Consider the following 25,761-nt stretch of genomic DNA (forward strand, 5'->3'; position numbering starts at 1 on the left):
CATGAAGCAACTTAACATAAATTAATTTCTATCCCATCGTTTGTTTGAAATAGTTATGAATGACTTAGAGCAGATAGGTTAACAAAAAGTTCATCATTTGTGATCCAACTATCAACGTACATATTTTTCCCTTGACATTATTCATCTGCCCTTTGATTACCAGAATATCTGATTTGAGATTGCAATCTTTCGGTAGAACATACAGCGGAAATTTTCATGACACATTTGGTAACAACTAAGGGATATTTTTATTCACCATCTGCATGACAGGCTTTTTTCTAACATTTCCCAGTCAGTAGCTTTCAATTTTTATGTGGTTTAATAAATATACGTTTTGTAAGTTTAAAAGAAAATTATCTCAGGTAAAATTACCACAAGAAGTCGACATTAAAAAGAAGCATAAACCTTCACATCACCCATAACACAGGAAGAATCATTTTTGGTGCTCACCGTAGTAACTTTGTTTAAGTTATGATTTTTTTTTCTTTTAGAAATAAGTACATTTTGAAAACACTATAAAACAAAATGACTATACATGGGAAGAGTAGAAATTCTGTAGGGTCAACACAGATACAATCAGATCACACGAAGATCCATTCCTCGTCCTCTCCAATTTGTATTCACTGTGGTGCAATTTTCTTTCCAATTTTTTTCTTGCTCACCCTCCCAAAGACATTGGCTCATTCTGTGAATGGCTACATGGGCAACAGGGACTCTACAGAACTGTGCCTGCATGGCTATATGTGAGCCCGATCCTGTGTCCATCCAAAGCACATCTTCCAGCAAAAGTCACTGTATAGTGATGGGGAAAGGCAAGTCTTGCTGGACTTTGTTCCTCCCTAACCCAAGATGCACTGAATACCATTGTAGCAACCCATAGCCAGTCCTCTTGAGATCTGCTAATTCAACACAAACTGGGGATCAAAACTGAGATCCTCATGCTTCCAACCTGGGCTGTGCATTCATCCATTAAGCCAACTGGGAAGCTTGGCCAGAGTATACTTAAAGACCACAAAGAGCATCACTTGCAACACTTTTTTTTGCCACAAAACCCAGATGGTCATGGCCAATACTGCAGAATACTACCAAAATTGAAAATAGCAGAAGAGAAGACAAATTAAATCAGGAAATAGTGGTTAGGTGATACCAAACCTGGGTTTTCAGGAGAGTGGTTATAAGTATTAGAAAGGAGGAGCAGATAGTGAGAAAAGAATAGAGTAAAAGGGCCAGGCAAACAGCTCAAGACATTGGACAGTTTGCCGTGGGATGTAACAATGCTTATTCAAGATGAACATGATATTATTTTAGAGGATCCAAAAAGAAACATTCTCTGAAATATTTTGATGACTAGTTTCACAGGAAGGGTTCATTGCAAACCTGGGGGGGGGGTGGGGGGTGGTTTCATAATAAATGCTGCCAGATTATGAAAGCTCGTCATTAAAGTTTCTCAGCAAAGCAAATTGCTTAATTATGCTTACACATTAGCACATCAGGGAAACTGGAGGTTTGATTAAGTAGTCCCAGCGGGACTACCACCATTTGGTGCTCCACACGCCTACAGTGCAATGAACTGACCTCATGCTCTAATGTGAGAATTTTTCCAGGCGAGTGCAGGGTATATCTGCTGCATCAGCCAGTCTGTAGTACACACATGCATTGAGTGAGTTAGAAATGTTATGTTTGACATGGAATCAATTCATCATTTTCCCTTTGTAGAGTGCAAAATGTGACACAGGCCTCTATGGAAGCAGGTGTATTCATGTGCAAGAGCAAATGAACTGCTAGACAAGAAAAGGCCACGGTCCATCTAGTTCTCCTACCATCCTGGTAGTCACATGAGACAATGACAATGGAATTGTTGGCTAATCATAGCAATTACTCTCCATCAATTAATCTACAACAGACCCAGACACAACAACTTGCATTTATATAGCACCTTTAATGTAGTAAACCATTACAAGGCTCTTCACACGAATATTATCAAACAAAATTTGACACTGAGCTACAGGGAAACATGCATCAAGAAAGTTACCAATGTCATGTTTGATGAGATTGATTGATTGATTAGATTAGAGATACAGCACTGAAACAGGCCCTTCGGCCCACTGAGTCTGTGCCGAACATCAACCACCCATTTATACTAATCCTACACTAATCCCATATTCCTACCAAACATCCCCACCTGTCCCTATATTTCCCTACCACCTACCTATACTAGTGACAATTTATAATGGCCAATTTACCTATCAACCTGCAAGTCTTTTTGGCTTGTGGGAGGAAACCGGAGCACCCGGAGAAAACCCACGCTGACACAGGGAGAACTTGCAAACTCCACACAGGCAGTACCCGGAATCGAACCCGGATCCCTGGAGCTGTGAGGCTGCGGTGCTAACCACTGCGCCACTGTGCCGCCCCCAAATGGAACAAATTCACCATGAGGGAAGTCCCAGGAGTGGAGAGTTTTGGGAATCATAGGTTCAAATTCACCTTTTTCCTTCCAAGACACTTACTACATATCATGTTCTGAATTACATATATACGTATCCTAAAATGTTATTGGCTGAAAGAAATCTATCACTTGAATGGGCTGAATTTTATTTTGGCAATCCTGCCTCATCTATTTGTCAGACTCCTGGCCAAATTCAATGGAGGGCAGGCAATTAACTACCTGCCATTGTGGATGCTGTCCCCTTTAAAGCACAAGATCCCGCTTCAAGAGCTGCTGGCCAATCAGCAGGGCTAAGCAGTCCCAGCAGCGCCACTGGATGTGGTGGCCACAGCTGGTACTGCAGGAGGCAAGGCTCAGTAGCCATGAAGGAGGTCCCAGGTGAGTGTGGTTGGGCTTGCTGGGGCCACTCAGCCATGCCCTGGCAAGGGTGAGGGCAAGGGGCGGGTTTGTCAGTGAGGGCGGTGGTGGCCCTTGCTACCAAGGCGGTCCTCGATGGGCCACAGGGTGCCCAAACAGGAGGGCTCCCACCACTGCTACCGTGAACCGCCACTACCCCGGCCCCTGCCCACCATCAAGCCTACAGGAAGGCTGTCAGCTTTTACCAGGCAGCATCCCCATGTGGTGGAGGGCACCACCACCACTGGTAAAATGCAAGCAATGGCAGGAAGAAGCCCTTAAGTGTCCCTTAATTGACCACTTAAGGGCTTCAATTGGCCTCTGGGTCGGAAAGCTGTCCTCGACCCTCCCCTTCCGTGGTAAAATTCCATGGCATCGGGAAGGCGAAGGGTACTCCACCCGCTGCTTTCCCTTGCTATATTATGCAACCTCCCCCACCTCCAAGCCCATCTCTGGAGGCTGGTAAAATCTAGTCCAATGTATCAATGCAAACTGCTTCCAACATCTTCCTAGGGAGTCTCTTCCAAAATTGACCATTAGCTCATTGAAATATTGTTTCCACAGATTAGTTTTGAATTTTACCCTTATAAGCACAGGCCATGTGCTCTGGTTCTGTTCTGGACAAAGTGAAATAGCTTCTCATGATCTACATTATCTAATCTCTTTAAAATCCTCAAAACGGTAATCATGTCACCTCTCAACCTTCCCATTTTCAGTAAGAACATACCCAATTTACATAACCATGGACTCGCATACCCTCAAGTCCTGTAATATTGCAAAATCAGGCTTAATTGTCAAGTTTTCTGGCTTCAGTCATATGCATGATGTGAGAAGATTCCAGAATCAGTAGATATTCGAGAATATCAGTTTTGTGGTTCTAATCGATTTACAATTTGTTGAGCTTTGGATAGTCAGACCACAGTGTATAACAGTGTGATCTGCTTTACCTGTAGATGTGAATTGCATTGTCTACAATGAGGAATTTATGGAGTGCACATGGAGCCACAGTGAAGGGAAACCAAACTACACCCTGTATCACTGGTGAGTCTGCTGATCAGGTGAAGTAGTTTGCGAAGCTTCATAAATTTGTTCCGATAGAACTCGATTTGGAAATAAACCATGTTATTTGTAGCTTAATTATATTGTTACACAGGTGAAGAGCATTGTTTAATGAAACATTTAGAGGGGATACAATGAGAGCCTGCTGGGACATGGATGGTTAAAGAGGAGGCAGAGATGTGTAATGCTGCATTCTGTGAATACACCAACTACCAAGAAAAGGATCTGTGTCTAGCTTCATTCTTTGCCATTTGGCTTGGATCCGCTTAACACACATGAATATCAGTTTACCTTGCTGACCAGCTAAAGAGGAAATATTCTGCAAGATAATAAAAGCAAAATACTGCAGATGCTGGAAATCTGAATTAAAAACAAGAAATGCTGGAAATACTCAGCAGGTCTGGCAGCATCTGTGAAGAGAGAAGCAGAGTTAACGTTTCAGGTCAGTGACCTTTCTTCAGGGTTCTGAAGAAGGGTCACTGACCTGAAATGTTAACTCTGCTTCTCTCTCCACAGATGCTGCCAGAAGATTCCCCAAGAGTTTAACTGGTGAATACACTGCTGACTGGGGTACTGAGCTGTGTGGGGCAGTAAAGGTCTCAGGCTACAATCCTTGCTCAATATTCAGTTAACCGATCTCAGCTGAGGAGAAATAAGATGGGGTGGAGAGAGGTGGAATTAATTCCTGGTATTTACTCATCAAGTTACCATTTCTTTTAATAAGTAAAGGTAAACACCAGCATAGGATCACAATAAAAACATAAGAAATAGGAGCGGGAATAGGCCATATGACCCCCTCAAGCCTGCTCCGACATTCAATAAGATCATAGCTGAACTTTTACATCAACTTCAATTTCCCGTCCTATCCCCATATCCCTTGATTCCCTTGGGTGCCCATAAATCTAGTGATCTCAGTCTTGAATACACTCATCGACTGAGCAACCAGAGTCCTCTCGGGTACAGAATTCCAAAGATTCACAACCCTCTCAGTAAAGAAATTTCACTTCATCTCAGTCCTAAATGGCCGATCCCTTATCCTATGACCTCTAGTTCTCGACTCTCCAGCCAGTAGGGGAAACAGCTACTCAACTCAGCATCAACCCTGTCAAGCCTTCTAAGAATTTTACACTTTTCAGTGAGAGCACCTCTCATTTCAGAAAATATAGATTCATTCTCTCCTCATAGGATAGCCCTCTCATCCCATAAATCCATCCAGTAAACTTTGGTTGCAGCCCCTCTAAGGCACCTATATCCTTTCTTAGGTAAGGAGACCAAAATTGTACGTGTTTCTCCAGGTGTGGTCTCACCAAAGCCCTATATAATTGCAGCATGAATTCTTTACTCTTAAAATCCAACACCACTCACACCCCCTGCCATTCCTCCCCACCCCGGCAATGAAGGTTAACATATCATTTGCCTTTCTAATTTCTTGTTGAATCTGCAAGTTAACTTTATGTGATTCATGTATAAGGATATTCTGCTTTCTGTTCTTTTTACCAAAGTAGCTAAATTTACACCTCACCACATTATACACAGTCTTCTTGCCTAATCACCAGCATCAATGCCGATGCATCCACAATCTTTTTTTCTTCTTTCCTGGGCTGTGGGTGTTGCTGGTAGGCCTGCGTTAGTTGCCCTTGAACTGAGTGGCTTGCCACACCATTTCAGAGGGCAACTAAGAGTCAACCACATTGCTATGCGTCTGGAGTCACATGTAGGCCAGACCAGGTAAGGACAGCAGATTTTCTTCCCTAAAGGGCATTAGTGAACCAGATGGTTTTTACAACAATTGATGATAATTTCATGGCACCATAACTGAGACTGGCTTTCAATTTCAGATTTTTTTATCGATTTAAATTTAAATGCCACCAGCTGCCATGGTGGCATTACACTGGGCCTCTGGACTACTAGTCCAGTGACATTACCACTGTACCATCACCTCCCCTACAACCACTTCTTTTAATACACCAAAGTAAAGGCCATCAGGCCCATGTGATTTGTCAGTTTTTAGCATTCATTTTTTTACCACAAAACTGAGACCACAACTAAATACATTGGGCTAAATTTTATTTCGGAAGCTGGGTTGCAAAGCGACCTCATCTCAGCCATTTGTTGGACTCCCAGCCGAATTCAACTCAACGCAATTAACTGTCCCACTTCAGGGTTGCTGTTCCCTTCAAGGGACAAGATCCCACCCAAGAGTTGCTGGCCAATCAGAAGGCTGGCAGCTCAGCAGTCCTGACAGCGCCACAAGGAGCAGTGGCCACTTCTGGTATTGCAGGGAGCCCAGAGCTGCCGTGGAGGAGTCCCTGGAATTAAGGTATACAGGCCAGGTTCTCTGGTGCCACTCAGAGAGGCCCCGATGAAGAGAAAGGTGGGGATCATTAGTGAGGACGGGTGGGGATGGGGTCTTTCAGCAGGGCGACCCTTGCTGCTAGAGTGCCCAATCAGGAGGGCTCCCACAACCAAGCCCCCAGGGAGGCCACCAGCTTTTACTGGGTCGCCTCCCACCTGGTGGAGGGCCCCTCCCGTCTCTGGTAAAATACCAACGGTGACAGGAAGAGGCCCTTTATTGGCCACTTACGGGCCTCAATTGGTCTCTGGGCGGGCTAGAAGATAAAATTCCATGGCATCAGAAAGGCAACAGGCAGACCCCCCGCCTTCTCTCGCCATTTTACTTCCCTCCCCTGCCAGCCTCCCAGTCTGGCCCTAGATGCCTGGGAAAATCCAGCCCATTGTCTCACATCACAAGCTGATTATTCGGATAATTTATTGATTATTTTCATTTTTGTTATTTGCAGAAATTGGTATAAAAATTGACACCTATAACACTTGTGTGCTATGTCCTGTAGCAGAGGAAGAAGGGGGTCAGGTTAAAGAATTGATATCACCTTGGGTGGGGACAAGGGGCCTTGGGCAGGAGCAATTCATGATTCCTGACAGACTTCTCAATAAAAATGCTCAATTTTAAAAGAACTAAAAGTAGTGACTCAAGTTAATAAAGTATCAAAAAAAACAAGTGCAGGGCTTCATTTCTGGAGAGATAGAATTGAAAAGTCTGAAAGTCATCTTAAACTTGTGTAGGACCTTGGTCAGACCAGAATTAGAGTACTGTGCACAGTTCTGGTCCCCACAGAGAGGCCAATTGGAGATGGGGCAATAAAGATTCACAAGGATGATATCAGAACTGAGAAGTTGCAACTATCAGGAAAGACTGAACAGGCTAGGAACCTTTTCTCTAGAGAAGTGTGAGGAGTGACTTGATTAACGTCTTTAAAATGATGAAAGGGTTTGTTGGTGTAAACATGGAGAACCTGTTTGCATTTGTGTGGGAAACCAAAACTACAGGCCATAAATATAAGAGTCTCATTAATAAATCCAATAGGGACTTCAGGAGAAACCTCTTTATACAAAGAGTGGCAATAATGTGGAACTCGTTACCACAAGCAGTAGCTGAGGCAAATTGAATAGATGCATTTAAGGGGAGGCTAGATAAGCACATGAGGGAGAAAGGAATGGGAGGATGTGCAAATAGAGTTAGATGAAATGAAGTGGGAGGAGGCTTATGTGGACCATAAACACCAGTATAGACGCATCAGGCTGAATGGCCTGTTTCTATGCTTTAGAATCAATGTAACATAACAAACTGCGATTAAAAAGTTTCAATTTTACAGTTTGCCTTGCAAAGCAAATAAGAAAGACATGATCCTTCTTATGTGGGAACTGGGAGATCGGACTGTTCCACAGAATAGATTCTTCCTTGCCGAGTTTCCAACATCCTGAGTGTGTGTACTTTAGCAAAGCTGAGAATTTCTTTTGTGAAGTTAGGCAATATCCAAAGCTTGTCTTGGATAGAAACCTGTCAAACTGCATTGGAATTTTGGAATTGGTGCTGTTTCTGTTCGAGTACCATCACTGAATAGAGACCAGCAGCCTCAAAAGAGAAAAATCAGAGGCAAAACCATCACTGGGTTACTGTCATTTGCTTCCTTGTGGAGTGCTGGAAAGTAAAGGCTTGGGCATCATCAGTTGGATCTTCATTGACTGTAAAGCACTTTCCTGAGGTCGTGAAAGGCGCGGTACAAATCCAAGTCTTTCTTTCCTTAAGTAATTCTTGAGCATGAGATGATTTTCAAAAATACTCAGTTTTCTAACTGATTTTGAATTTCCAGCTTATAAACAAGTACTAAAAATGAAATAGTAACCATTTCTCATCCTTTACAGGTATTTGTCACAGCCAGCAAAGGAATGTAGGAACTACATCCAGCAGGATGGCTATAACATTGGTTGCAATTTCTCAAAAAATGAGATTGTACAATTTCAAGAATTTAACATTTACAGAAATGGATCCAATGACTCAGGAAACGTGCCAACGCCTATTAAAACATTCCAGCTGCAGAACCAAGGTAGAGAAACTGGTAAATAATTCACAAGATAGAGCCAGTGATGCCAGTGTGCATTGTAGGATGAGTTTACATCAAACAATTTGGCCCTGGGGGGAGGGGGTGGAGGACGGAGTGGGAACTGCTGTTTGTTGAATCTGTTGTTTGACCATACCATCCTCCTCCAATGCCTCTCCACCATCATTCAGCTGGGTGCAGCTGCACTCAGCAGGTTCCATTCTTATCTACCCATTCTTGGCAGAGAATCACCTGCAATGGATTCTCTTTCTGCTCCCGCACTGCTACCTCTTGTATCCCCCACGGATCTACTCTTTTACCCTTATATTTCTCATCTACATTGTGCCCCTCGGCAATGTCATTTGAAAATTCTGTGTCAATTTCCACATGTACGCTGACATCACCCAGTTCTACATCACCACCACCTCTCTCGACCCCTCAACTGTCCCTAAATTGTCAGACAGCTTGGCTGACATCAAGTACTAGATGAGCAGAAATTTTCTCTAACAAAATATTGAGAGAACTGAAGCCATTGTCTTCTGTCCCTGCCACAAACTCCATTCACTAGTCATCGACTCCATCCCTTTTCTTGGCAACTGTGTGTGTGACTGAACCAACCTGTTTGCAACCTTGATGTCATATTTGACCCTGAGATGGGCTTCCAACCACACCTCTGAAACATCAGTAAGACGCCACCTCCACCTTTGTAGCATTGCCCTACTCTACCCCTGCCTCAGCTCATCTGCTTCTGAAATCCTCATCCATGCCTTTGCTACCTCTGGGCTTGACTCTTCCGATGGCAGGCCTCCCACTTTCTACCCTCCATAAACTTGAGATCATCCAAATCTCTGCTGCCCATGTCCTAATTTGCAGGAAATCTTGTTTGCCCTTCACCCCTGTCCTTGCAGATCTACATTGGCTCCTGGTTGAGAAATGGCTCAATTTTAAAATTCTCATCCTGGTTTTCAAAGCCCTCCATAGCCTTCCCCTCCGTTTCTCTGTAACCTCCTCTAGCCCTACAACCCGCCAAGATATTTGCGTTCCTCTATTTCTAGCCCCGATTTTAATCACTGCACCATTTCAGCTGCCAAGGCCCGAAGCTCTGGAATTCCCTCCCTAACCTCTCCATTTTTCTATCTCTGTTTCCTCCTTTAAGACCTACCCCTTTGACCAAGCTTTTGGTCATCTGCTGTTATATCTCCTTATATGGCTTGGAGTCAAATTTTGTTTGATAACGCTTCTGTGAAGTGCGTAGGAGGTTTCACTACATTAAAGGAGATGTATAAATACAAATAGTAGTTGTTGTTGTTGTACACTGACTCCCACCTGCATCAGCATGACTCAGAGAGAACAATCCACAATCTAATGAATTGTGTCATCATCTGTTAAGATCAGAGGATGTGGGCATCGCCAGCAAGGCCAGCATTTGTTGCCCATCCCTAATTGTCCTTGAGAAGGTGGTAATGATCCACCTTCTGGAATCGCTGCAATCTGTGTGTGGTGTAGGTACTCCCAAGTGATGCTAAGATGGCAGTTCCAGGATTTTGACCCAGTGACGATAAAGGAACATTGATATATTTCCAAGTCAGGATGGTGTGTGACTTGAAGGGGAGCTTGCAAGTGGTAATATTCTTATGCATCTGCTGCCCTTGTCTTTCTAGGTGATAGATGTCATGGGTTTTGAGGGTGCTATTGAAGGAGCTTTGGTGAGTTGCTGCAATGCATCTTGTAGACGGTACACATTGCAGCCGTGATGCACCAGTGGAGGCAGTGAATGTTTGTGATGGCAATCAAATCTGCTGCTTTGTCCTGGATGGTGTTGAGCTTCTTGAGTGTTGTTGGAGCTGCACTCATCCAGGCAAGTGGAGAGTATTCCATCACACTCCTGATTTGTGCCTTGTAGGTGCTGGACAGGCTTTGATGAGTCAGGTGAGTCACTCACTGCAGAATTCCCAGCCTCTGATCTGCCCTTGTAGCCTCAGTATTTATATGGCTGGTCCAGTTAAGTTTTTGGTCAATGGTAACCCCTAGGATGTTGATGGTGGGGGATTCAGCAATGGTAATGCCATTGAATGTCAAGGGAAGTGGTTAGACTCACTCTTATTGGAGATGGTCATTGCCTGGCACTTGAGGCACGAATGTTACTTGCCACTTATCAGCCCAAGCCTGAACTTGTCTGGGTCTTGCTGCAGTCAGGCACAGAGTGCTTCGTTATCTGAGGAGATGCAAATGAAACTGAACATTGTGCAATCAATAGCGAACATCCGCACTTCAGACATTATGATGGAAGGAAGGTCATTGATGAAACAGTTGAAGATGGTTGAGCCTGGGACACTGCCCTGAGGTCTCTTGCAGTGATGTCCTGTGGCTGAGATGATTGGCCTCCAGCAACCATAATTACCTTCCTTTATGCTAGAATTGACTCCAGCTAGTGGAGAGCTTTCCCCCTTATTCCGATTGACTTCAGTTTTACCAGGGCTCCTTAATGTCACCCTCAATGGCCCTTTAAATAGCACTAAGAGGCCCCTTGTGCAGCTGACCACATGTTCAGGCTGAATGGTTATCATGGGGCATTCACTGGACCAAGTTTGCAGAATACACTTGACATTAGCCTGAGAGACTGTTTGACGTCACGATCTTCCCACTGTGAAAGCTTCTGAAGCGTGCATGGCATGCTTGTGCTAGTACCTTTCCCAGCATGGGGCACCACACCGGCCACACCAGAAATGGGAGGAAGTACTGCACCCGCCGTTTTGAGGGTCTCTGGCTTCTGTAGCGCCAGCTTCAGCATTGCTATGCAGCTGAATTTTGCAGCCTCTGTGTTTAGAGTATTGACTTGTGGAATAGACTACCTAATGGGTACAGTGGGTGCTGGGTTTCTAAAGGGGATCAGATGTGTTCCTCATTAAGCAGAGAGAAGGAAAATATGGAGATATTGACTGTGTGTGGGTGCTTGGGATATTGCAGTATCTTATTTTTGCATTGAATTTGCACCTTTTTTCAGAAATGATGATAGCTGTTGAGGCTTGGGCAGTTCACTCACTCCAATTCTGTTGAGCTATAATTTTTTCTGAAAGAATCACTCTCTGAAATGATTGGATTAATCCATTTTACTAACAGGACAAAAACTTAATTCATACCTTTCAGTGAAACCCAATCCTCCTGGAAACCTGACAGTGAATGTCACAATCAACAACGAGCTCTTTTTGAGCTGGGAAGCACCAATGAAACAAATGAGATGTCTGATGTATGGAATCAGGCACCGGAGTAATAAGGATAAAGGATGGCAGGTACAGTGTGGCAGTGACAACAAGATTAACAAATGTGTTACCTTATAAACCGAGAATAGTAATATTTAGGAACTGGATAATGCAGTGGTAGTACATTATCCCTTTGCCATTGGGAATTAGGATGAAGATCTCCTTTCTCTATGCTAAGCTGCTCTGTGTAGGTCCTTTCACCAGACTGAAGGAAAATGTCTGGCATATAGCTGACGATACAGTTCTGAGGTTTGGGATGATAACTGCTTGGGGATGTTACCTGCAGAAAGGTAGGGTGACAAGTTCATATATCCATGGCTTGGTGCCTACCATAATTGGCTTGCAGAAAATCAACAGCCTCTGCTAAGCTTTGCATGTCCAACTAATGGAACCACCATTTAATGGGATAATGGGTCCATCCCGTAGTTAGAAGGATGGTGGCAAGCCACTCATATATTTTATGCTGAGTTATGCTGCTCACTATGCCATGTGTAAGAAGCTGTTGAGAACTCGTAAAGCTCAAACCTACCTTGTCTGTTTCTAACAACTACTGACTATTGCTGGGCAGATGGTAGCCAGGGTCTCTCTGTGGGCATGGTAACTCCAAACTGGCACAACTCATGTTGGAATTTCAGAACCAAATCTAATCCCTCCTCCTTGCCCTTAACAATGCCTCATTGATAATCTGTTGAATAAATTGCTGCACTTGTTATCTACTTTGTGTCGCCATCCATTGCTATTAAAAATGTGCCAATGCATAGCAGTGACAAGTACCACGAGGGCCAAGTCAGAAAATTGGGTATTTCTCATATTTCTTGAGTTCTGTAATGTTTTGAAATGCCACAGTTGGATTAACAGAGCTTTCACTCTTCCTCAATGCTAATTTTCCGTTTCCATAATTAAATCAGATTCTTGAGAAAAGCTATGCATTTCCACAATTTTATTATCAGGTCATAATTTTGAAGAAAAGCAAGCAATTCTCCAGTTTCTTTTGAAACACAGGGAAATATACCCCATTCCTGAGCCAGAATCATTATTCTACATTCAACCAATGCTGCACCTGACTGGGCAGCAGCTGATTTTTCACTCCATTTCAACAACAACTTGCCTTGATATAGTGCCTATAATGTATTAAAAAGGAGAATTATCAAATAACATTTGACTAAATTTGACACCGAGCCACATGAGATATTAGGACAGACAACCAAAAGCTTAAAGAGCTTTTAAGCAGTGCCTTAAAAGGAGGGAAGAGAGGTGGAAAGAAAGCGAATTTGTCAACACAAAAATTTAAATTTAAAACGAAGATAGACTTCAGTCTATTTAACATTTAGTTGATAAGTGCTGATAATTCCACTTTTACCTCAGTACGTATTACTTTGGATGTAGGGCACTGAACAAGAGGGTCTAATTAAAATTGGTTATTCTTTTCTTGGTTGTCCATGTTGCTCCAACTCAGAGAAGCTTGGATTGTCCCTTCCTCCTTATGAGAAAATGAATTGCTTACCAATCATGACAAATAACAGTAGTTTGGAGACACATTGTTTACCTCCATACTGAACTTTTAAAATTATCATCGTTTTTGATTACATCCTAATTTTTCTTGGTTTGTCCGTAGAGATCAACAATCAATGAGCAAACAAAGTTTAATTTGCCAAGTGTGGATCCAGAGAAACTCTACACTTTTCAAGTGCAAAGCAAGATTAACCAGTATTGTGGCACAACTGACCTGTGGAGTGAGTGGAGCTTACCAGTTTACTGGGGAAAAAATGACACCCACACAGGTAAATTAAACATATGTGCATTGCAATAGACTAGATCTTATAAAAATAGTGTTCTAATGATGTCTTACCCTGAACACTATTCTGCTGCTGTGGGGACTGTATGGGCATAAATTTCATCTCTGTAGTGCCACTGGAGGCCTAGCACCATTTTGATGGGCTGTGCACCCAGCTGCTTCCGGCGAGGACTGCGTGGCTCTCTGTCTTGAGAAGGGCACCCATGTAGACATCACAAGTCCGCACCAGGAGCCTGAGAAGGAGAGCGATCCTGACGTCACATAGCCCAACCAGCTGATGCAATGCCAGCATACCTAGTTTGGACCACACAGGTTCAGGGCACTAATTTGTGTGTCACTCTGCAAACAACTAGCACTAAGTTGCAAGATGAGCCCTGCACCAATGTCCCTTAAAGGGCCAGGCACTCAAATTTCAGGTAAGGTAATTTTTAAGAATTTCTGCTATTGCAAAGTGTCTGGAAATACTCTGGAATGTTTTTGGACATGTTGTGGTGAGTTCCTGGATGTGCCAGAGAGGGTTACTGCATTCTCACAGGGAGGGCAGAGAAGTAGATGACTTGTCCAGACAAAGGCTGCTCCAGTTATGGGGGCAGCAGTGTCTGCAGCACGACAGGGAGATGGAGCAGATGCTGCGGAGAGGGCAAACTCCGTGTCATGCCATCTGCCAACTTGCAGCCAGCCTCCTCCATGTTCCTTAATAGTGACAGGACCCTGTCTATCTGGACAACCAGTGCACCCAGCATCTTGGTGTGCACCCTCATCGGCATTCTCCTGTATGCCACCCCATCAAAGTCCTCATCTGTGTCTTCTGCAACAGAACTTGTCTGCGACCTTGTCTTTCGGGGAGCTGGTGAACGAACCATCCTTTCCCCCCACCCCTCCGGCCTGTCTGCAGCCCCACCATAGCCGGTGACTCACCATGTGCTGATCCCAATTCTAGGTATGTGCATTACCCAATGTCTAAGCTGGTGGCTGCGAGTGTCAGATTCAGTGATGGGACCCTTCATCAGTGCTGTGCTGTTGCTCTCTCTCTTCCTCAGGCTGCTGTGGCTGGCTAGATAGCAGTTCTTTGGTGTGTAAAAGCAGAAAAATCAGAAAGGAAGGTTGGTGTGAGGGAAATGTGGGCTGGGGTGGGAAGAAAGAGATCCATGGTCACACTATCAGCAGCTTGCTCATCATGCCCGATTGCAGGGTAGGAGTGAGCTGGGAATTGAGAAAAGGCATAAGGCAGGACCATGTCATCATCTTCAATGCCCTTAGTGACGTCAGATGTCATGGACTGTCACAGCCTGCCCCATCTCCTCTGTAGAGCTCAGGAGATGAAGACATCCTTGTCCCCTATTGGTTTTGCTCTGCTCCCTTCTATTGTATACTACCTTGTCCTGCAAGAGAGAGAGAGAAGAATGTCAGTGGTTGTGCAGCACTGTGCTTGGGTGATGTGCCTGCCACAGCTTAATAGTTGGAGGTATGTGAAGGCAGTGAGAGGTGAGTGTAAGGCTGGCAGTATTGGTAGGTGTGAGGGTGAAGTGGAGTACCTGGTTGTTGGGCGTGAATCCTGAGTGGCAGGAATTGCTGCTGAGTGAACCATGACAGGTCTCCAGGTCCAGACTCCGTATGTTGATCTTCCTGGCCACCTTCTCCCAACTCCCTTCTGAGGGTGGTCCTTGAGTGCCTCCTGTCCACAACCCCACCCCGCTTGGAGCTGTGGCATCTCCCCTCCTACCCACGCCCACTGCTAATGCTTCCAGGGCCGTAACTGTCACCCTGGAGTCCTCTCTTGCTGTTCCATTTTTGATGTTTTGAATTTCAGCAGAATTACTCAGTGTAGCTTCCCTTTAAGAGGGACAGTCTGCCTGTAAGAAGAGCAGGCTGGCTGTATCATATGCTATTAGCACAATTCTGTTTGGGCCCCTGTTGAGTGCAGAGGCAGGTGGCAATGCGAAGAGAGGAGTGAGGCAGATGCTTAGCCCCATGCTACAATCATGGTAATGAGGTGGGAGCACCAAGTCTGTGTCGCTATCCACCTCCAGTGCAACTAGCACGGGCAGGTCACAAATCACCACCCCGTGCCCAAAAATTGGGGCAGCCGGATTTCTAGCCCTATATATTCAGATGGTATGAACAGCACAGGGTTTCTATTGAAAAGACAGAAAGTGGCTGAGGAAGAAAGCAAATTATTTCTGAACCAGCAAATGAGTGGAATTAAACAGGATAACAACAGCATCTTAAAACATCTGATTACGACTTGCAAACTTCCCAATGCTTAGCTGATTTGTGCAAGGCACAGTCTGAAACTGAGCCATACAGACTATGAAGGGCCCAGATTTGATCCTTTGTCTGTGCTGATCTCACTGGAATGGTAGCGGGTGCTAGAATTAGGCGTGGTGGTTCTGCAATAGGGGAGAAATCAGCAAAGTTCTCTTCCTTGATTTCTATCCTTGCTTCATTACAGATAGGAAATCATCTGGCATGCACCCATCTTTCCTTGATATGGGTAAGGCTCCCTGCTAGGAATATGAATTTTTAAAATTGCCCCTCTAAGTAGCTGTGCTTCCTTTTTATTTGTATATTTGGATGAGCACCTAGACTTCTATTGAGAAATGAAACATGTTTCCAAATTGGACACCTCTGGTTAGAATACCAGGCCAGGTATAGCACAAGCCAGCTTTCAGTTAGGGCTCTGTTTGCTCTACTTCCAATAACATTTCTACATCAGAAAGGCACCCCTGCTGCATAGCTGTGACACTTCCATTTTGCATTTCAGCCATATGTGTGAGCTCTCCAAATATGTTTAATATCATATTGTAATAAACTGTGCACATTGAATCAGGCCCATTCTGATCAATGGGCCTGCATTGATCAGAAATTGGACTTAGATTTCCCAAACATATTGCACACAGGCACCCGACAGCCATCAGAGAGAGGAATTTTTTATTCCATCAGTCTGGACGGGGAATGAACCCAAGTCCTAGAGCTGCAAAAAGCAGTGCCTAAAGAAAGAAAGACTTGCATTGATATAGCGCCTTTCACGAGCTCAGGATGTCTCAAAGCGCTTTACAGCCAATGAAGTACATTTGAAGTGTAGGCACTGTAGTAATGTAAGAAATCTTTCACTATCTCCTTTGTCAAGTATCACCCTTTTCCAAGTAGCGATGCTTTTAAAAACAAGTCACAGGATTTTATTTTGGGTAAATAAAATGATCATAATATTCCAATGTACCAACAATGGAAATAAAACTCAGGAAGTGTGTATAACTGGATGCCAATTCGCGACTACCCATTTTACACTATCGCAGCAAGTCAGAAATGTCCCTAGAGAGAAGCCTGCTGATGGGAAAGGTGTGTCACCTTAAATATGGTGAAGGTAATTGAGCCTTCTTGCACATTCAAAATTAGATAATTTTTTCACTCTGGTATAGGCACTGAGTGGACTGGTTCCCTCAAAAGGGCACAGGATTCTTCACAATTCTCACAGGTAAGGTGGGGCAAGTGTCAATAGTACAACGCACTGGAACCATTAACGGGAGTACTCAGAAAAGCTATGGTTCAATTTCCGATTTCTCATGTGGCCTGTCTGTCCGGATGGACCAGCAAGTAGCATTGGTGATGATAGTTCAACTCTCAGGTCAGTAGAACCCACTGTTTGAAGTTTTCGATTTGATTGGGAAAGTTTGGGAAGCTGGCCTTAAGTTTCTGAAATTCAATATTTCATAACAGGAGAACATAGAAGCAGAGAAAATAGGAGCGGGAGTAGGCCATTCGGCCCTTCGGGCCTGCTCCACCATTCATTATGATCATGGCTCATAGAGTCATAGAGTTATACAGCAAAGAAACAGACCCTTCAGCCCATCGTGTCTGTTCTGGCCATCAAGCACCTAACTATTCTAATCCCATTTTCCAGTACTTGGCCCGTAGCCTTGTATGCTATGGCATTTCAAGTGCTCATCTAAATACTTCTGAAATGTTGTGAGGCTTCCTGCCTCTACCACCTCTTCAGGTAGTGTTCCAGATTCCAACCACCCTCTGGGTGAAATTTTTTTTCTTCAAATCCACTCTAAACCTCCTGCCCCTTACCTTAAATCTATGCCCCCTGGTTATTGACCCCTCCGCTCAGGGAAAAGGTTTCTTCCTATCTAACCTATCAATGCCCCTCATAATTTTGTATACCTCAATCATATCTCACCTCAGCCTTCTCTGCTCTAAAGAAAATAACCCTAGCCTTTTCACTCTCTCTTCATAGCTGAAATGCTCCAGCCCAGGCAACATCCTGGTGAATCTCCTCTGCACCCTCTCCAGTGCAATCACATCCTTCCTATAGTGTGGTGCCCAGAACTGTACACAGTAGTCCAGCTGTGGCCTAACTAGCATTTTATACAGCTCCATCATAACCTCCCTGCTCTTATAGTCTATGCCTCAGCTAATAAAGGCAAGTATCCCATATGCCTTCCTAACCACCTTATCTACCTGTGCTGCTGCCTTCAGTGATCTATGGACAGGTACACCAAGGTCCCTCTGACCTTATGTACTTCCTAGGGTCCTACCATCCATTCCCTTGCCTTGTTAGTCCTCCCAAAATGCATCACCTCACACTTCTCAGGATTAAATTCCATTTGCCACAGTTCTGCCCATCTTACCAGCCCATCTATATCGTCTTATAATCTAAGGCTTTCCTCCTCACTGTTTACGACACCACCAATTTTCGTGTCATCTGCGAACTTACTGATCATACCTCCTATATTCACGTCTAAATCATAAATGTACACTACAAACAGCAAGGGTCCCAGCACCGATCCCTGCGGTACACCACTGGTCACAGGCTTCCACTCGCAAAAACTACCCTCAGCCATTACCCTCTGCCTCCTGCCACTAAGCCAATTTTGGATCCAATTTGCCAAATTGCCTTGCATCCCTTGGGCTCTTACCTTCTTAACCAATCTCCCATGTGGGACCTTATCAAAAGCCTTACTGAAGCCCATATAGACTACATCAACTGCTTTACCCTCATCTACACATTTCGTCACCGCCTCAAAAAATTCAATCAAGTTCATCAGACATGATCTCCCCCTGACAAAGCCATGCTGACTATCCCTGATTAATCCCTGCCTCTCCAAGTGGAGATTAATCCTGTCCCTCAGAATTTTTTCCAATTGTTTCCCAATCACTGATGTTGGACTCTCCGGCCTGTAATTACCTGGTTTATCCCTGGTAACCTTCTTAAATAATGCTACCACATTCGCTGTCCTCCAATCCTCTGGTACCTCTCCTGTGGCCAGAGAGGATTTGAAAATTTGTGTCAGAGCCCCTGATATCTCCTCCCTTGCCTCACACAACAGCCTGGGATACATCTCATCTGGGCCTGGGGATTTAACCACTTTTAAGCCCGCTAAAACAGCTAATACTTCCTCCCTTTCAATGTTAATATGTTCAAGTATATCACAATCCCCCTCCCTGATCTCTACACCTACATTGCCTTCTCCATAGTGAAGACAGGTGAAAAGTAATCATTTAAAACCTCACCTATGTCCTCTGGCTCCACACACAGATTGCCACTTGGTCTCTAATAGGCCCTACTCTTTCCCTGGTTATCCTCTTGCCCTTAATATACTTATAAAACGCCTTAGGATTTTCCTTTATCTTGCCCACCAGTGTGTTTTCATGTCCCCTCTTCGCTCTCCTAATTACTTTTTTAAGTACCCCCCTACACTTTCTATACTCCTCTCGTGCCTCCACTGTTTTCAGCACTCTGAATCTGCCATAAGCCTCCTTTTTTTAACTGATCCAATCTTTTATATCCCTTGATATCCAGGGTTCCCTTGCCTTGTTGATCCTACCCTTCACCTTAATGGGTACATGTTGGCTCTGAACTCTCACTATTTCCTCTTTGAATGACTCCCACTGGTCTGATGACGACTTTCCTACAAGTATCTGCTCCCAGTCCACTTTGGCCAGATCCTGTTTTATCATCTTAAAATTGGCCTTTCCCCAATTCAGTACCTTTATTTTCGGTTCATCTTTGTCCTTTTCCATAACTACCTTAAATCTTACAGAGTTATGGTCACTATCCCTGAAATGTTCCCCCACTGACACTTCTACCACTTGTCCGGCTTCATGCCCTGGGATTAGGTCCAGTACTGCCCCTACTCTTGTAGGACTATCTACGTACTGGCTGACTGGTCTATAATTCCCAGCTTTCTCTCTACCTCCCTTTTTAAATAGTGGGGTTACATTAGCTACCCTCCAAACTGTAGGAACTGTTCCAGAGTCTATAGAATCTTGAAAGATGACCACCAATGCATCCACTATTTCTAGGGCTACTTCTTAAGTACTCTGGGATGCATACCATCAGGCCCTGGGGATTTATCGGCCTTCAACCCCATCAATTACCCCAACACCATTTCTCTACTAATACTGATTTCCTTCAGTTCCTCTATCTCACTAAGCCCTGTGTTCCCCAACATTTCGGGTATGATATTTGTGTCCTCTTTTGTGATGACAGAACCAAAGTATGCATTTAGTTGGTCAGCCATTTCTTTGTTCCTCATAATAAATCCCCCTGTTTCTGACTGTAAGGGACCTACATTTGTCTTCACCAATCTTTTTCTCTTCACATACCTATAGACACTTTTACAGTCAGTTTTTATGTTCCCCAAAAACAAGCAATGGCAGAGAACAGGACAGAGGCAGACGGAAAGAAAAGAGAAACTTCCCAAATTATATTGGTTCAGCAGAAAGCACTTCTCAACAAAACTGCATTCATAGTGATCAGCGAAGTGGGAGTAATTGTTTATTTCGGGATGGGGTCAGGGATATGGCAGCAGGAAAAAACACTGATAATTAACAGAAACATAACAAAAAGCAAGAAAAATTGAACCAGATTTATTACTTTGTTTTACAGAGAATGCAACAGAAGGTCTCCGTACTTTGATCACTGGACTTTCACTATTGGGATTAATTTTACTTGTGCTTGCTCTCACGAAGAGTGAAAGGTGAGTTACAAAAAGTATGAACTCTCAAATATTATCATTTATAAATCACAATACCATGCTGTCCCATCTTTTTCATAAGTCTACTACCAGAGTATCACCAGGGTGCACAATGTGCCACTTTGAGTCATAGAGTCATAACGGCACAGAAGGAGGTCATTTAGTCCATCGAGTCCATGCCGGCTCTTTGCAGAACTATCTGATCAGACCCATTCCCCGGCTGTATTCCCTTAGCCTTGCAAGTTTATTTCCCTTAAGTGCCCATAAAATTTCCTTTTGAAATCATTCATTGCCTCGGCATCCACCACCCTCATAGGCAGCGAGTTCCAGATCATTACCACTCAATGTGTATAAATGTTCTTCTTCACAACCCCCGTGCAGCTCTTGCCCAAAACCTTAAATCTGTGTTCCCTAATCCTTGTAGCATCAGCTAATGGAACAGTTTTTCTTTGTCTACTGTATCCAAACCTGTCATAATCTTGCACACTTCTTGTTGAATGATTTCCTTTAAGAGTGATGTCCCTTTAAAATCTTAATATGCTAATGAGGTAAGTACCAGAATGTAGTCATGTGACTATATGCTAGAGTCACTCTGCAACTGTAACACCTAGAGGAAGGTTCTGTAAATAATTTGCTCTGTACTGTATCTAATGGTTAGCTGTAATAAACCTGTTTGAGATCTTCAACCAACTGGACTCCACGCATCTTATTTATGTTGCATCCGACAACATAAAGTACGCATTACTCCTCTATTTAATCTCCCCTCAATCTCCTTTGCTTCAAGGAGAACAGCCATACATCTATGTCCATACATGCCACGGACTCTATACAATATTATTTGCCAATTTTTTTGTCGAGGGCCACTTTCACAAATGTACACAATGGTGAGGTGTGGTGTGACTCTGTGATTCTAAACATAGAATGGTTATAGCACAGAAGGAAGCCATTTAGTCCATGCCGGCCCTCTGCAAGAACAACTCACCTAGTCTCACTCCCCCACCTTTTCCCAGTAGTTCTGCAATTTTTTTTTCTCTTTAGGTAATTGTCCAATTCTCTTTTGAAAGCCTCAATTTAATCTGCCTCCATCACACAATCCTATTCAGAGAGTGTTACTCGCAACCTGATTAATCATTTTAGATCAGTGCAGAAAGATGACATTATATCTAAAGAAGAGACAGAGCTTGATTGTGAAGCTTGATTGTACAGTTGAACTGGTTGTGAAGGGGTTTGATAGGGTAGACACTGAAAGGTTGTTTCCACTGGCTGGGGAACCTAGAACACAGGTGACAGTCTTAGGATAAGCGATGGTCATTTTGGACTAAGATGAGGAGACATCTCTTCACTCAAAGGATTGTGAATCTTTGGAATTCTGTACCCCAGAGGGTTGTGGATGCTCCATCATTGAATACATTTAAGGCTGAGATAGACAGATCTTTGGTCTCTCAGGGAATCAAGGAATATGGGGAGCGGGCTAGAAAGTGGAGTTGAAGCCAAAGATCAGCCATGATCATTTTGAGTGGCAAAGAAGGCACGATGGGCCATATGGTCTACTGTTATTCCTATTTCTTATGTTTTTATGGTCACTGTCAGGCAGTGCATTCCAGATCCTAATGACTCATTGTGTAAAAAACGATTTTCCTCATATCACCTCTGGTTCTTTTGCCAATCACCTAAAATCAGTGTCCTCTGGTTCTCGACCCTTCTGCCAATGGAAACAGTTTCTCCCTATCTACTCTGTCCAGACCCGTCATAATTTTGAACACTTCTATCAAATCTCCCCTCAACCTTCTCTTCTCTAAAGAGAATAGCCCATGACAAGTTTTATCATAGGCGGTTTACTTAACGGCATCTCACTACAGATTACATCAGTACTTATAAAATAGCTTACTCCAGCTATTTTACGTGGCGTTACAACTCTCTTTAGTGGCTTCCATGTATTGTCATCACCAAACCTAAAGCAAGTAGTAGATTAGATTAGATTAGAGATACAGCACTGAAACAGGCCCTTCAGCCCACCGAGTCCGTGCCGAACATCAACCACCCATTTACACTAATCCTACACTAATCCCACATTCCCACCAAACATCCCCACCCGTCCCTATATTTCCCTACCACCTACCTACACTAGTGACAATTTATAATGGCCAATTTACCTATCAACCTGCAAGTCTTTTGGCTTGTGGGAGGAAACCGGAGCACCCGGAGAAAACCCACGCAGACACAGGGAGAACTTGCAAACTCCACACAGGCAGTACCTGGAATCGAACCCAGGTCCCTGGAGCTGTGAGGCTGCGGTGCTAACCACTGCGCCACTGTGCCGTACTTTTCTAGTCCTTAACATTCCACTGATCCTCACTACTTAGTGAATCAAGATAATATTTTAACCAATCTGTCCCACATACTGTTGAAGTATAAGTACTATCTAATACTGCACAGTTCAAGGGGTCCATGACTAAACCATTCATCACAGGACTAAAACTCCTTGTGACCAGTATAATTTGTTTGGATTCATCATTATCGTCAACCTCCGCCCCAAAATAATCTTCATCATGTGTCATTTGGGTAGTTCATTGCATAATAATATTTTGAGTCACACTTGAAGCACCAATTTACTATTCCCAGGGCACTCCTATTATTGCTACTCCAATTTTGTCTTCTGCTGTAATAGCCAGATTTGCTAAAGGTGCATTCATCCTATTCTGCTGTCTTTAATACTTGTACTATATTGGTGCCTGCATCCAGTATCTGGACTATTTCAAAATCTGGAAATCATTGAGTCTCCTATTTTTTGTGTTACTGCAGAATGTCTCATTTGCTCCACGAAAGCTGAAGGAAATGATTGTTTCCCCAGGATCTTTTTTTAGACAGCAGACATCTGATCCACAGGGTCTCTATCTCTGAGAACCGAACACTAATTAGAAGTAGTCGCCTGTTCATTTGAGACACCTTAGCACAATCCAGTAATTTAAATGCTAATACCGATCCAGGGAACACCAAATTGAATTTTGTCAATCTTTTATACGATCTGTTCTTCCATGGAATGATCATTTGTTTTCCAAAATCTATCAAAATCTGATCTTGCCTTATAGGCATTTAACAGATCATCATTCTTGTAGCTTTCATCCAACAACTCTTACAGAACATCCAAACCTTCATCACTATACAACTGATAGGCATCCATCTCACAAAATACTTTACTTCTGATTTTACTTCTTGTAGGAAATGACAACGCAACAAGTGAAAACATACCTTGTTTTTCTTTGGTATGGAGGTAACCCATGTCTGCATAGCCACTTCATTCCTCTATTGTCATATGGTTCTGACTCCGAGAACATTGGAGGGTATTTATACCCGGACAATTTGCACTTGCTTTCTGTCATTTTTCACAATTGCTCCTAATATTGTAGTTTTCTGTCTGAAATTTTTTCTTAGTTTTCAACCTTAACCTTTATAACCATTCTCTGCTACCTTGTTCTATCCCAGAAAGCCAGTTGGTGAAGGATAGAACTGGAGCCAATCTTTACACTATCATAAAACTGAGTAGGACATATGAAAGCAAGCAATCTGACGACAAAGAAGAAATTCAGCAATGGTAATTCCAATATCTAAGCACAGGGCTCTCCATTCAAGGTCAAATTGCAACTTCCCATGATGTGCAAACTCGTTTCTTAGCTTGGCTCTCAAAGTGCGATCATCTAATGAAATATTTTATCCTGGTGAGAGAGGGCGGCAAGTAAAATGACTACAAAGATGCATTGTTTCATGTCCTGAAAAGCATGCATTGGGCTAGCTGATAAAGAGACATTGGCATCAACTGTAAACTTTCTCTGAGCTCTTGGCTGAAGGACTAAGTGTAGTCATCCTGACGTTGCTGAAACCACTGAAATACCGAATAGCAGTTCAAGACAGTCGATTCTCTGAATGCATTTTACTAATGCGGAACCCACAATTTACATATCTGGGAAGATTGTGGCATGCTGTGCACAACCCACTGCCCTGTGTCTGCACACTGTCTCCTTCTCCAGTATATTTATACCTACGTTTGTTGAATGTTTGTATCACTACAAATGCCAATATTTAGGAACTGCTGCTGTTCATCTTTCTGTCCTTCTGCAAGTCAGCACAGGTACAATTAATCCGATTGTGAAAGTACAGCAATGAAAACAGCATGTTAATTATATATTAATTGTGTTTAATTGTATGCAGGTGGTGGGCATTAACTGCGCATTCACTTGAGTCCCCTATATTCAGCTGTATTTTTTCTTGCAGGTTGAAGGTGATAATCATCCCAAAGATTCCGAATCCAGGCAGAAGTTTTGACCCTCTGTTCAACAACCACAATGGAAACTTTCAGGTAGAAAAGAAAAAAAAAAAGCTTCTGTTCTTTGAAGCAAATTCTTTTCAAATCTAAAGGTCTTTGGGGAAGTATCACACAGAGACAATTCTTCACCAGGAGGAAAAATCAGTGGAACATTCATCTCTGCCTCAAACCTAGTGGCCTTCTACAAAGTGGCATTGACAGAGAACTGGGAGTAGGTCTTGCTCATCCCTTTAACTGGGAAATGGGAAATGGATTACATGAGCTGCAGGGGCATGGTTGGACAGATGGCAGCTACAGAAACAGGGCGAAGCTGAGGGGGAAATCAGAAAGAAAGACTTGCATTAATATCACGCTTTTCGTGACATCAGATCATGCCAAAGTACTTTACAGCCAATGAAGTGCTCTTGAAGTGTATTCACTGTTGTAATGTAGGAAACATGCCAGCTAGTTTGCACATAGCAATCTCCCACAAACAGCAATGTGATAATGACCAGATAATCTGTTTTTAGTGATGTTGATTGAGGGATAAATATTGGTCAGGACACTGGGGATAACTCCTCTGCTCTTCTTTGAAATAATGCCACGGGATCTTTTACGTCCACCTGAGAGAGCAGACAGAACCTCGGTTTAACGTCTCATCTGAAAGACGGCACCTGCGAAAATTCATCACTTCCTCAGTTCATGCAATGGAGTGTCAGCCTAGATTTTGTGCTCAAGTCCTGGAGTGGGACTCCATGATTAATGATTATTAGCTCTGCAGCTGCTCATAGTCAGCCAGAAGATACCTTGTTTTAGCAGCATTATAACCTGTATTATTCTGCTGCTAAAGCGCTGCATTGTGCAGCTTGCTGCATTCCTTTAAGGTTACAAAGAGCAATATCTGAACCCTCCCCAGGTCAATTAGAGGCTGTTTAATCTTAGCAGAAGAATAGGTCAATTAGAGATCGGACTGACTTTCTTATTTTATACAGCACTTTTTAGGTGTGGCACAGAAAATAGATATAAATAGATATAATTCTGCGTTCATTTTTTGAACTAAAAGGAACCTTTAGCTTTCTCCCTTCTTCTTCTGAAGGTGATGATTTGTCCTGGGGGACA

General features: G+C 43.3%; 1 protein-coding gene across 3 annotated transcripts in view; it reads left to right on the plus strand.

The window, feature by feature from the left end:
* LOC137377541 (cytokine receptor common subunit gamma-like) overlaps window positions 1–25,761 on the plus strand; it is a 45,564-nt gene that overhangs the window by 11,232 nt on the left and 8,571 nt on the right. For all 3 annotated transcript variants that reach the window (XM_068047244.1, XM_068047243.1, XM_068047246.1), the window contains exons 2-7: window positions 3,799–3,886; window positions 8,129–8,310; window positions 11,452–11,594; window positions 13,180–13,345; window positions 20,255–20,345; window positions 24,612–24,696. In XM_068047244.1, coding sequence (XP_067903345.1) covers window positions 3,799–3,886; window positions 8,129–8,310; window positions 11,452–11,594; window positions 13,180–13,345; window positions 20,255–20,345; window positions 24,612–24,696 — 755 coding nt within the window. The remainder of the gene's footprint in view (window positions 1–3,798; window positions 3,887–8,128; window positions 8,311–11,451; window positions 11,595–13,179; window positions 13,346–20,254; window positions 20,346–24,611; window positions 24,697–25,761) is intronic.

Source organism: Heterodontus francisci, chromosome 15, assembly GCF_036365525.1.
Source record: "Heterodontus francisci isolate sHetFra1 chromosome 15, sHetFra1.hap1, whole genome shotgun sequence".
NCBI lineage: Eukaryota > Metazoa > Chordata > Chondrichthyes > Heterodontiformes > Heterodontidae > Heterodontus > Heterodontus francisci.